The sequence below is a fragment of the Medicago truncatula genome, chromosome 5, assembly GCF_003473485.1.
Source record: "Medicago truncatula cultivar Jemalong A17 chromosome 5, MtrunA17r5.0-ANR, whole genome shotgun sequence".
Lineage (NCBI taxonomy): Eukaryota > Viridiplantae > Streptophyta > Magnoliopsida > Fabales > Fabaceae > Medicago > Medicago truncatula.
The window spans coordinates 27,168,383-27,180,727 of NC_053046.1; the positions used below are offsets into that span (position 1 = coordinate 27,168,383).

The following is a 12,345-nucleotide window of genomic DNA, read 5'->3' on the forward strand; positions in this document are numbered from 1 at the left end:
GCCTTAGCTCTATATTCTTTTCTCCCTCATAAGCTTTATGGACCACTATATTTCTAAAATCAATTAAAAATTCATCATAACCATAACAAGAAACAAACAAAACAAAACAAAATTCATTTGAGAACACTTTTACTCACTTTACACACAGATTAGACAAACAACATACCTTTTCCCCTCTAACCCTTCGCCACGTTCACAACTAAAAACATTATTGCAAAGTACAAACATGCGCACTGCGCACCCCACTTTCTCTCTCCTCTTTCTCTATTTTCTTCTACTAGTTTAACACTCCCACACTTCACTCACACTCTCCAAAAGAGAAAAAAAAAAAAAAAAAACTCAAAACTTTTCACCAAATTTGAAGATCAGAGTCCACTTTCTTCAAAACTAACACCATTTTTGGTGACCCTTTTGAGTTTTATTTCATATAAAGAAGCTTATATTTCAGAAACTGAAGTTAAGTTTTTTTCCACTTATGGCTGTTGGTGTTCTTCTGTGGTTGTTACTAGCTAAAGGTTTTGTTTTGGAAACTGTAATAGCTGTCACATTTTCTTCAAGGATTATTCACAGGTTTTCTGATGAGGCAAAGGTTCATTTAAGGAACAATGGTGGTGAAAATGTTCAATCATGGCCTAAGAGGGGTAGTTCTGAGTATTTCAGGTTGCTATTGAACAGTGACCTTACACGTCAAAAGATGAAACTTGGTTCACAGGATCAATCTTTTTATCCTTCTGAGGGAAGTAAAACACTTTCCTTTGGCAATGACTTTGTTTGGTGAGTTTATGTGTGTCTTGTTTTAACTTTTGGGTTCTGTTAAGCTTAATTTCATTGTTTCATTTTTTTGTTATTTATATATCTTATGAGTATGTGGATTCTGTTTATTGTTTATAATTTGTAAAAGACTATTTTTGCTTCCTTTTTATTTTGTTTATTTTAGTTTCAGTTTACTAAAATTTACTAGAAGACTGTAAAATTTTAATTTTTTTTAGAATTGTAATTTTTACAAAAGAAATAGATTGATAGGTTAAAAATGTAGCATACAAAAAAAATGGTGATGGAGAATTTCACAGGGACCAAAATGCTGATGAAAAATTTTACACGGACTAAAATTGGCGACTGAAAAATTCTATTTTATTTTTTTTGTAGGGACTAAAAACAAAATTCTAGATATTTATAGCGACAAAAAACATATTTAACCATTAATTAAATTTTTGAAATGCATGGATTGAATCTTCTGATAGATAATTTTTTGCTGAAGATCAGAATAACTACTTGGCTTATTTTTTATTTATTGATCAAATGACTAGAAATAGGAAAAAGAAGGGGGGAATGAGTAGGAATAAAGTTGAAGGTCAGCAACGGCATGTTTGAACTCATTATTTGTGGAATTTCAGGTTGCATTACACATGGATTGATATAGGAACTCCAAATGTTTCATTTCTAGTTGCATTGGACACTGGTAGTGATATGTTTTGGGTCCCTTGTGATTGCATAGAATGTGCTCCATTGTCAGCTGCTTTCTACAATGCGTTGGTATGTCAAAGCCGCAAACTTCATTTGCCTTTTTATCATTCATTGCTCTGTCAATGTGTGTTTATGAAGAGCTTCATTGTTACTCCATTCAGCTTCAAGTTGTCTCTTTTTTCTTCTTGATTTTATTTTGTGAATCACTGGTCGTGTGAATATAGGGGATTTTGGGGTTAAACAGCCCTTCAGTAGCTAATACAAACAATTGAGGGTGGGAGGGCTAAGAATATGCTAATGGCTAGTAGAAGATCAAGCAGTATACCTAAGATCAAGTACGCTGATCGCATTACCTTTTCTGTGTCAAGTAGGGTGTGGTATACAATGATTGTTATATGGTAAATCAAACAGTGTACTTAAGATCAAGCAAGCATGTTTTACTGGACATGTGTTCCTTGGCATGGCACTTGAAATCCTTATGACACTTCAGAATTTGTTGTATCACAGGTTTAGTGTTTGTGCCATATCCCATGTCAGTATATCCAGGCTTCTTACCTTTCTGATAATGATCTTAGTAATAATGAAGCTCAGATTTCTCATTAGTAAATTCCATTGTAGCCAATGTAGATTGGTCCATTTGGTAAGGATTCAGCTCAGATCCCACAAGGATCTGACTTCGAATCCTGCCGCCGATATGAGGATTTCATTGGTGGGAAATATTTAATTACCTCTACCTCTGTCAGCACTCTTTGAGCTTTGAGGCATTCCCTGACCTTGGCGAGCCTCCAGGCAGGACACAACTCGCCTAAAATTTTCTTTTAAAAGAAAATGCTAAAATACTATAGATGTTCTTGTTTGGGCTTCTTTAATAGTGCTCTTAAGAGTGGTAAGAGATTTAGCCGTTTTCAATGATTGATTGGCAGATGCTCCCTCATAAATGGGGGCATCTCTGATGCAGGATAGGGATTTAAATCAGTATAGCCCATCACTGTCAAGCTCCAGCAGACATCTACCTTGCGGTCATCAGTTGTGTAATCAAAACTCTAATTGCAAAGGCTTTAAGGATCGTTGTCCATATATTAAGGAGTACACATCAGACAATACATCAAGTTCTGGATTTCTTATTGAAGACAAACTACATTTGGCATCTAATAATGCAACAAAGAATTCCATACAAGCCTCTGTCATTCTTGGGTATGTTTATTACGATCTAACACTATCATATTGTTTTTGTTCATTGAGTTTTGATATGTTGAGAAATATTACAAGTCATGAGTTTGATTTGCCTCAGTGTTGAAAATAATTAGTTTTTGTGTGTACAGTTGCGGTAGGAAACAAAGTGGCTACTTTTTAGAAGGGGCTGCTCCTAATGGTATGTTGGGGCTAGGACCTGGAAGCATTTCGGTCCCAGCTTTGCTGGCAAAGGCAGGACTTATTCGGAATTCTATCTCAATTTGTTTAAATGAGAAAGGTTCCGGAAGAATCCTCTTTGGCGATCAAGGGCATGCCACCCAACGACGATCTACTCCATTCTTGCTTGATGATGGGGAATTGTATGTTATGTTTTTTAATACTATTTAGCTTCTGCTAATTTTCATCGTCACATCTAAACATGTTCCAAGCGTTCTTCATTTGTCTTTTATGTTAATTGTTTGAGTTGCTGCAGACTTAACTATTTTGTTGGGGTAGAGAGGTTCTGTGTTGGGAGTTTTTGTTACAAGGAAACTGAATTTAAAGCATTTATTGACACTGGAACATCTTTCACATATCTTCCCAAGGGTGTTTATGAAACAGTTGTTGCAGAGGTAATTCTTTTTAGAGCAAGTTGTCATTTTGGTTCCTAAATGTGTGAGACAGTGTCAGTATAGTTCCCAAATGTAATTGTGGTACGTTCAAAGACTATAGTGACAATGCTTGACACATTCAAACACCATAATGATTATTTACTATTCTTTTTATTGTAGTGTAGTGATTTGTCGTTGTGCTTAAACAGGACTAATATTAATTATTTGTTTAGTACAGTTTGAAAAACAAGTACATGCAACCAGGATTACTTCACAAATCCAATCAGATTTCAACTGCTGCTATAATGCCAGGTTGGGTACTGAATGATTTAGCAGTTAGGCCTACAGGATTCTTGAAATTCATTATAACTCGGCTGTTTTTTATATGACAGTTCACGGGAGTCGAATAACTTTCCTCCGATGAAGTTCACTTTCTCTAAGAATCAATCTTTTATAATTCAAAACCCATTCATTTCTATGGATCAGGTACGTTAAACTTATTATTCCCTACTCCCATTTCCTTTTTATATAATTGTAAGTGTATTTGGTTACACCAATAATGGTGGGACCCCTTCCCGGACCCTGCGTATGCGGGAGCTTTAGTGCACCGGATTGCCCTTTGCCCTTTTGTAAGTGTATTTGGTTGAAACTTTCAATTCAGTATTGTCTAGGGAAGTGACAGTTAATTTTTGACGTGTGGTGGTGTGTGTTACTTTCACACTTTGGCTTCTAGTCATTGGAAGAAATGTAATCTGTGTTGAGGCTAAGTTTGTTATCAGCTTGAAAACTGGAGAAAAAAAAAATTAAGGGGAGGCTATTTTTGGAATAAAATTTCTTAGCTTTCTCTGAATTCACATGACAAACTAAGCAAACACAAAAAGTATGACCTTCCAAGGGTTCCAAATCTTATTGAAAAATTGAAAGTTTGTAATTCTGTGCTATTGAATTTCAATGCAAACAATTATGGGAAACCTTACAAAAATAGTGTATGCTTTGTTCATTTAATAGGAAAACTATTAATGTTTTATGTAACCATTATGCTGAACAAGTAAACATGATAGAATATGAATGACTATCAGCTGTCCATTGAGAAAGTCAGTCCTCTGATCAGCTGTGATTCTATTATGATTTAAAAATCGGATAAAACTAATATCACGTTCTCTATTCCCTTGTCATTGAGTTTTCAAATCAAACCACAAAGTGAATATTTTACTTTTCTTGTTGGAAAATACACAGATTATATTTTGTTTGAAAAATTCATGGCAAGGATGATATAGTCTTTTATATTCCCCAATTCATATCCCTACGTTTTTTGAGTTATATTTTTTGTTTTTTATTTTTTTATTTTTATGATTTTGATGAAATAAAACTTACCGTGTGCAGGAAGATACTACCATTTGTTTGGCTGTAGTCCAATCTGATGATGAACTTATTACCATTGGACGTAAGTATACCATTGCATGTCGTACATCAAACACAATCACATTTCCTCCCTCTGCATGCATCCTCTCTCTTAACCCTATTCCCTTATTCATGTTCTTTTAATGGTTTATATTACTTTTCTTTTTCCTGCTTTGTTCTCCCCAAGAAACAAGTTTAAGAGCAAATGCATGTTGGCTAACAATGATTTTTCCTTCAATTGACATTTTTGTTTCAGAAAATTTCCTGATGGGCTATGACATGGTCTTTGATAGGGAGAATCTAAGGTTTGGCTGGTTTAGATCCAATTGTGAGTACTTCTCTCACTTTCAAAAAGTTGTTAACTTTTTTCTTTCTTTTAATATTTAAGTATTGTGGGATTATCTATGTCCTCTATAGCTCATTCATTTGTTTCTATTTCAAGATCAAACAAACAGGGACATTTTCAAATAGTAGTTCTGTTGTTCCTATTATTTTCATTGTTGTAAATGTCTACTCGATGCTAATCACTAAGATGCAGGTCAAGATAGCATGGGAGAATCAGCAAATTTTACGTCACCGTCCATAGGTGGATCACCAGACTCGATACCATCCAATCAGCAGCAGCGTGTCCCCAATAATACTCGTTCTGTGCCACCTGCCATTGCTGGAAAGACATCCCCCAAACCCTCTGCAGCCAAACCTGGACTTAACTCCTGGCATTTGTTAAATTCATTATCGCTTATATGTCTTCTTTTGTTCTGGTAATTTTGTTAAATCTATTTAAATTCTAATCTGCTTGTAAATTTTATCTTCTATCTAAACTGGACTTCTGAGTTTTCTTGTAGGCTGTGTTGTGTGTATTGGTGTATGATAGGTTTTTTGTTGTTCTTTCATTTTTTGGTTACCACCTCTCCACTTTCTTTCAAAGGGCATGTAAGCTTTTTGATTTAATTTACAAAGAGAGTATGTTAAGCATAGTTCAATAAACCCATTGCCAAATAGGTTCCATTAGTATAAGCCAATAGACTCCATGGCCATTGTAGGGTCAGGTAAACTATTCCTGATCACAAGTTGTTCCAATTGTGATGGAGTTGGATGGCAATCAATAATTACATTGCCTATGTATTAATGGAACACAGAGAAGAAGGAGAATACGACTCTGGTCTCTGTAGGAATGCAATTTCACTGCAGTTCTGCCTAATCCTCTACATAGGAAAAACCAAAACAAAAAAGTTAGTTCCTCATACCTCTTGTTAAAATAAATCACGTTTGATATTTTAGTATTGAAAAAATTTACGTAGACATATATATGTCCAAATCCTTTCTCTCCGTCTTACTATAATCTAAAAACTTTAGAACCAAATTTTCTCATTGTTTGAAACAATATCTTCATTTAGCAGGTATGGCTAATGTTTATGAATCTAAAATAGAGTCATTTATCTGTAATGGGAGATCTGATGAATGAACACCTGAATGTTGTTTATCTCTAATTGTGCAACCGTTCATACATTCACAAAATATAACAAGATTACAATGCAACAACAAAATGACTCAGGCTAATAATGCAAACAAAAGCATCATAAAGAACAAATTTAGGAATTTTCATTGTTAAGAACCAATCCAAAATAGAGGTTAAACTTAAAGAAATGCATGTGAAATTTTGCCATTTTTTAAACAGAAAATACTAATATATTAATTGTTAATTTGTTAATATTTGTTGGTAGGAAATATTTAGCTTCATAATTAAGACTTCAAATTACTGTCTTTAAGCCAAAATAGTGTATTGTTTAGAGATATCTCAAGCGAGGCAAGTATAATTTTCCCAAAATAATACGCGAATGCAAGACGGAATACAATGATAAAATTGCTTACTCATATAAAGTCAACAAGACAATTCTCACAAGTTTTTACTGTAGCATTTTCAATCTACTATACAATTTACCCTTGTGCATGTTGCCAAATTTTGTCTTGCACTTGACTAATTCATTAATTGTATGTGTAGAAATGTATTCAAAAGTATTACAATCAACACAGCAAATGTTGAGATTCATACACAAGTAGGATCATTTTACAACGAGATAGATCTTGAAATCAAATAACAAGTCAGTCGTGGATTGTTCTACCTTCAATAAATTTCTATGTCCTATAAATACCAGAATGTTGAAGTGCTCTGCCGTATTCTGATATCGTTGAGGAGTTTCTAACCTGTTCCCATATCTTGGCTGAACTTTTTAGCCATTCACGCTCAGACACAGGTCTCTTGAAAGATGGTGGCTTCATGCTTAAAATCTGACAAACAGATAAACATATCACAATGTATCCTGAATTCGGTTGATTATTAAAAAGGATGCAATATAATTACAGTAGCATAACAAACTTGATAAATCCTACAATGAATTATTTGTAGGAAATTCATTTCAGTGTATGTGTGCTCGCATGTGGTGTGTGCATGGAGACGGAAAAAGCTACCTGATCCCGTAATTTCCATAGAGCAGAAATGTAACTCTCATGTTGAACTCTTGGATTGTCCTCTTTTTTCTTAAATGGGATAGCAAACAATTTTAGCGGGTTAGAATCCATGTCAGTATTGTGAAACTTAGAAGATGAATGCTCATCAGGATTGTTTCCAGTGTTTTCTCTAACAAAAGATGATGATTTGAAATCGTGCATGAGTGCCTTGCTCAACAGCCAAACAATTCTAGGACTCAACTCTCGACCTTGTAGCCTGTACAAGCCACATAAAGTAAAGATGAGTGCTTCATCATACAGCAACCTTATTTCAATTAGGGAAGGAAGTGGATAGATACAAAGCTAAAAGATTTAAAATATATAAGATTGACATGTTTTAAATAGACAAAATACATAAAAGTAGCCAGATTGTCATGGAAACACCAAGGTTGGACATTATAATGCACACGAGTTCATTATAAGGGTTCTGACTCTGAAGAAAGGATATATGATGCACAATTCCAGTATTGTGTTCATGACTCATGTGTTAATGCTAGGATCATGTTGCTATGTGTTTGGGTGTCTTTTGCAATTAATTTTCTTTTACCAATCAGTACCACTTCACCACTAAAAATCTTCTGCATCTTTGATTCTTCAGTTTCTTAGGAAAGGGGAAATCTTTCAAAAACATTGAAATAATGTTTTCGTAGATAATGATAAATGAATACTTCTCATTAGTATATTTTTAATCTTGAGCGTATGATAACAACATAGAATGGATTTGGAGAATTTATCCAAATCCCCCAAAATCCTCATTCAGTACAATTTTTGAGTTCCCTCAAATTAGGGAGATTTTGTATCATGAAGAAAAATAAACCGCCCAAAGTCCTTTATTCTTTCCACTCCATCCTTCCTTTTTTCAAAGCCCTCCCCTCCTAAACTCATAAACAGACCCTTAGTGAAACATGCAGTGGGTGAGAGTGAGACTCTAATAAAGGTAATTTAAAGGTTAAGTTTCGGAAAACGAGTTCTCTGATATTAATGTCAGAAACTTGATTCCCTTTAAGATCTCATATTTGAGTTTACTCTTTTAAATGGGTTCATGCATATGGCTTGACATGAAATAGATGGGGTTCAACAAAACTTTTGGCTACCAAGGGTCTTGGACCAAGAGGGAGTTTTACTAATAATAAGTAGAAAATCAGGTTATAAAACAAGTTAACCATTTATCACTTAACCCACTTGGGTTGGCCTAGTGGTATTGGCTTGGAACTTGGGAGTGTGCTCCTCCTCAAGGTCTCAGGTTCGATTCTCTCTGGTGTCAATTTGAGGGGTTAGTTTAGCTTCTTCAAAAAAAAAACCATTCATCACTTCAGATCTTTCAAGAATTCCCCTTAACCAAGTACAAGATGCAAACAGTTTGGAGAAATCATGAAGCATCTTTGGGGTCTATATTGAATGCATTGCAATATGCAATAATTACAGCATTTGATGAATGATGACTCATTTATGCCAATTATTTCCTTAAAATATATTCAGGCAAAAAGACATTTCTTACTTGGTGTGTATAAAAACAGGAGTAGCCAAGTATTCACGTTCAGGAACTTTGTTATCTTTCTCAATCCCGGAGTTAGAGCTCTGTGAAAGGGATGAAGCCAGCAAGGATGGGTCTGAAATGTCATGCTTCAGCAAGTCAACCTACATTATAACAAGCACAGCATGGTCAATCATTTCAATACATCAATAGATTTCACAACATAATTTTATAAAAGAATCAAGCAAGTGTCTGCACAAGATGTGCAAGACAAAGGTGCCCAGAAACAGATTTTTTTTTCAGAAGAACTGTCGACTGAAAGACAAGCATATGGCATTTCTTTAATTCAATAACATCATGTGTGTGTCCTTATAAGGTATTCATGGTATGTTTGGAGGGGAAGGGAAGGGGGGGTTACCTTTCTCTTTTAAATTATGAATACTATAAAATGATTTTTAAAATCAATTAAGTGCGACTGAAGTACTACATGATTATTTATCATGTTGTTCTTTGAATTTTTTTAAAATATCAAATATATTTTAAAATATAATCTTAGCCTTCCAAAGCCCTTTCCCTCAAAACCCTACCAGAACCCCCTCCTCCCAAACAGACCCTTAAAATCTTCAATGCTCAAAGCCGGCAGAAGGTTGATCAAGTAAGCATCATATGAACAAACCAGAATATCAGCAACAGGAGAAGTCCGGCATTTTTAAAAGCATAAAGTAAAATAAAAATCCAAGAGGGTAGTTACAAATTTACTAAACTACTAGTTAATTTCTCACTGGGTGAAGAAACAAATCCGAAAGAAGAAGGTAATATGATCCACAAACTGATATTATGGATTCACTTGCTGTTCTTCCCTCTTCAAAATCAGTTGACAGAAAAACAAGATTAGCAAATGACAAGGTCTTCCAACACAAAAACATCTAATAAAGTCCCACTTGCAACAATTCACCGAAATGATCATTGTTAAAATAATGGATGAATCTTAAACCACTAGATTTCATATAACATTGTGCAGTTCAGAAAGTGAAGGGAAGGTCTTGATCGACTAGCCCAATTCCTTAAAAAAAATTGAGCTCAGAAGAAGATACCCATCAAATGCATTAAATAAAAGATGAAACCAAAAGGCACAACACTTTTTCAAATGACAGCATACTCAACACCGCATGAAATAATCATAAACACATTAAACACAAAATGAAGCATCAGCAAATATCATAAACATCAAATGCCACATGCTATTATCAAGGACTCCCTCTGACACCACCAGCAGAATATGACATATTGACGCTAGAAAAACAGCAAGCTAGAAAGAATCTTTTAGCATCCCGACGGAAACAAATTGATCAGACAGTAGACACAGCGGTCGCCGGTCGGTAAAAGTTAAAAATAAAGACCAATTATGATAAAGCTAGAAAGTTTATACACAGAATTATATTTTTATCGAAAAAGTATTCTCTGCTTGGGAGTCACTGTTTACCTGAATATCCATAAGCTCATGAGCCAGTTCAGCTGACAAGGATTCTCCCCTCATCACTGGAATTGTTGAAGAGCCATCAGGTTTTATCGTCTCAGCTAAAACCGAAGCACTGAATACAGGCTATAAATACAAATAACAAATAAGCACACAAATAAGAAAAAGAAGAAGAAAACTGTTTGAGCAATGAAGTTATCATGGTTAGAACATAGAACCTGTGTATCAAGAAGAATAATACGTTCAGAAGATATCCTTGGTTCAATGCCAATAGAACAATCCTTTGCCATAGCTCTATTCTCTTCAGATTGTATGGCAAAAGGTGGTAGCATCCCTGTGTTCTCATATATCAATAAAATTATTCAAATAAATAGAAAAAATTGAAATTATAGTAAAGACGCATTCTAGTCCCTAAGACAAATGTTGAACCTAGTGTACTCCTAAAAAATTAGTCCACATATTATTCAACAGAATTACAAAATTATGACAACTTAGTCAATTAAAGGACACATAAATAGTGGCTATAGCGCTAAAATTGGATTCTAACAGTAAGGGGAATATCACATTCACATGTTCAGGACATAGGTGACCATCCCATCAAGATCAGATGGTCTAAAAAAACAAATTTTTATTTTCATTTTATTATTCAAAATACCAAGCTTGAATCTGAACCGTCTAATCTTAATTGAACTATTACCGATGTCCCAAATGTGTTAATGTTGGGATTTCTGAATGCAGAGGAGCCAGATTCGTGCACTATAGCATATCAGAAGTCAAACAAATCTCTCTTGTTCTAAAATACACTATTTAGTACCAAGAGAAATGTTAAGAACACTCTATTTCTAACACTCTCTTTAACACATGTCCATTTTCAAATTGTGGGTACCACAGGAGTGTCATCCAATAAGAGAGTGGGTGTTAGAGAAATCGTTAGAAGTAGAGTGTCCATAACACTCCTTAGTACCAAATATTGTCAAATTGCAGCTGTGAAGCTATAACACTATTACGTAGTAGAATTTGAACAAAATCTATTTTCTACAACCGCGAAACACTATTTAAAAGATGTCAATTCTAATCTGTACATTTTTCCCCTTCTAAATTAGATGCGACATTTTGTCGAGGGACTAAATTGAATATTTACTACCATCAAAGTAGAGCGTATGTGGTTGTTGCACAAAGTATGATTACATGAGTATTGTAAACTTCGAGATACTGAGTTTAATTCAACCGAAGCACAGACACAAAAAAGACACGTTGACGGTGACACTGCTACAATTTTGAGAAAATTACATAATTCACTGTAATTGTATGTGTCAGTGACACATGTCAGACATGAGACACGTATTCGATAAGAAGTACAAAGTTCCATCTTTAATGATAAAAAAAAAAATATATATATATATATATATACACACACACTCAAAAATCATGTGTGAGTAAAGAAACTAAACGAACCATGAGAAGTTGAATCAAAACCATAAAGTTCATTCATAATCGTAGACTTGCCAACACCAGGTCTCCCAATCACTCCAATCACCGTGAAATCCGTATTCTCAGTCAAAAACTACACCAATTTCATTCTCAGTTGACGAATATCGAATTGTAAAGATTTTAAGCGAAAAATGATGAACTAGAGAGAACGTACGGGGAGAAAGCGATCGAAATGGAAATTCCAAGAATCGGAGAGAAGGTTGAGGGATGCGACGGAAGGAAGATGTGGACGGTGGGGAGTGGAATCTTCTTCGCCGGAACCGCCATAGCTGAGTTTTGAGGTGACGAGTCCGGACTTTGATAGAAGGATCTTTGGAGAAGGAGAGGGGTCTGGTCCCGCCATTTTTTTCGTTTCCTGTTTCCTAATTTTGAAATTGAGATTGCAAGAATGTGAAGGGTTTTGCCTTTTTAAGGAATGTGAAGAAAGGGTTTAACTAGTAGAATTTGAAACAATGCAAGTCAAATCTATCTATTTACATGAGAAATGCTAGCAATACTTACTTTTCAACACTCTCTTTAACATTTACTATTTTATTTAATAAAATTAATGTATATCCCACTATTTTGTATAGGTTCAATTTTCAAAGTGTAGACCCACGATGATTTAAACCAATTAGAAAGTGATTGTTCAAAATAATGTATTGCTAGCATTACTCTACTTACAATATATGATAGCAAGTTACTACCATTCTTACGTAGCTACCCATGTCCAATCTTTCAGTCAAATATTCTCTTCACACTTTCAA

At 34.7% G+C, this 12,345-nt stretch overlaps 2 protein-coding genes across 2 annotated transcripts; one reads left to right on the forward strand and one right to left on the reverse strand.

The window, feature by feature from the left end:
* Positions 1-204: 204 nt before the first annotated feature.
* LOC11435455 (aspartic proteinase-like protein 1) lies at positions 205-5,517 on the forward strand. Its single transcript, XM_003614904.4, has 10 exons — positions 205-774; positions 1,395-1,533; positions 2,423-2,658; positions 2,787-3,017; positions 3,131-3,269; positions 3,487-3,560; positions 3,641-3,734; positions 4,632-4,692; positions 4,906-4,977; positions 5,188-5,517. The coding sequence occupies exons 1-10, from the start codon at positions 476-478 to the stop codon at positions 5,412-5,414; spliced, it is 1,572 nt and encodes a 523-aa protein (XP_003614952.2). The 5' UTR covers positions 205-475; the 3' UTR covers positions 5,415-5,517.
* A 1,034-nt stretch (positions 5,518-6,551) lies between these two features.
* Positions 6,552-11,975, reverse strand: LOC11432478 (protein SMG9). Its single transcript, XM_024785299.2, has 7 exons — positions 11,754-11,975; positions 11,564-11,672; positions 10,327-10,442; positions 10,115-10,234; positions 8,656-8,795; positions 7,119-7,374; positions 6,552-6,938 (listed from the first exon to the last, which is right to left on the reverse strand). Exons 1-7 carry the CDS (start codon positions 11,940-11,942, stop codon positions 6,786-6,788), a joined length of 1,083 nt encoding a protein of 360 aa, XP_024641067.1. The 5' UTR covers positions 11,943-11,975; the 3' UTR covers positions 6,552-6,785.
* Positions 11,976-12,345: the final 370 nt, after the last annotated feature.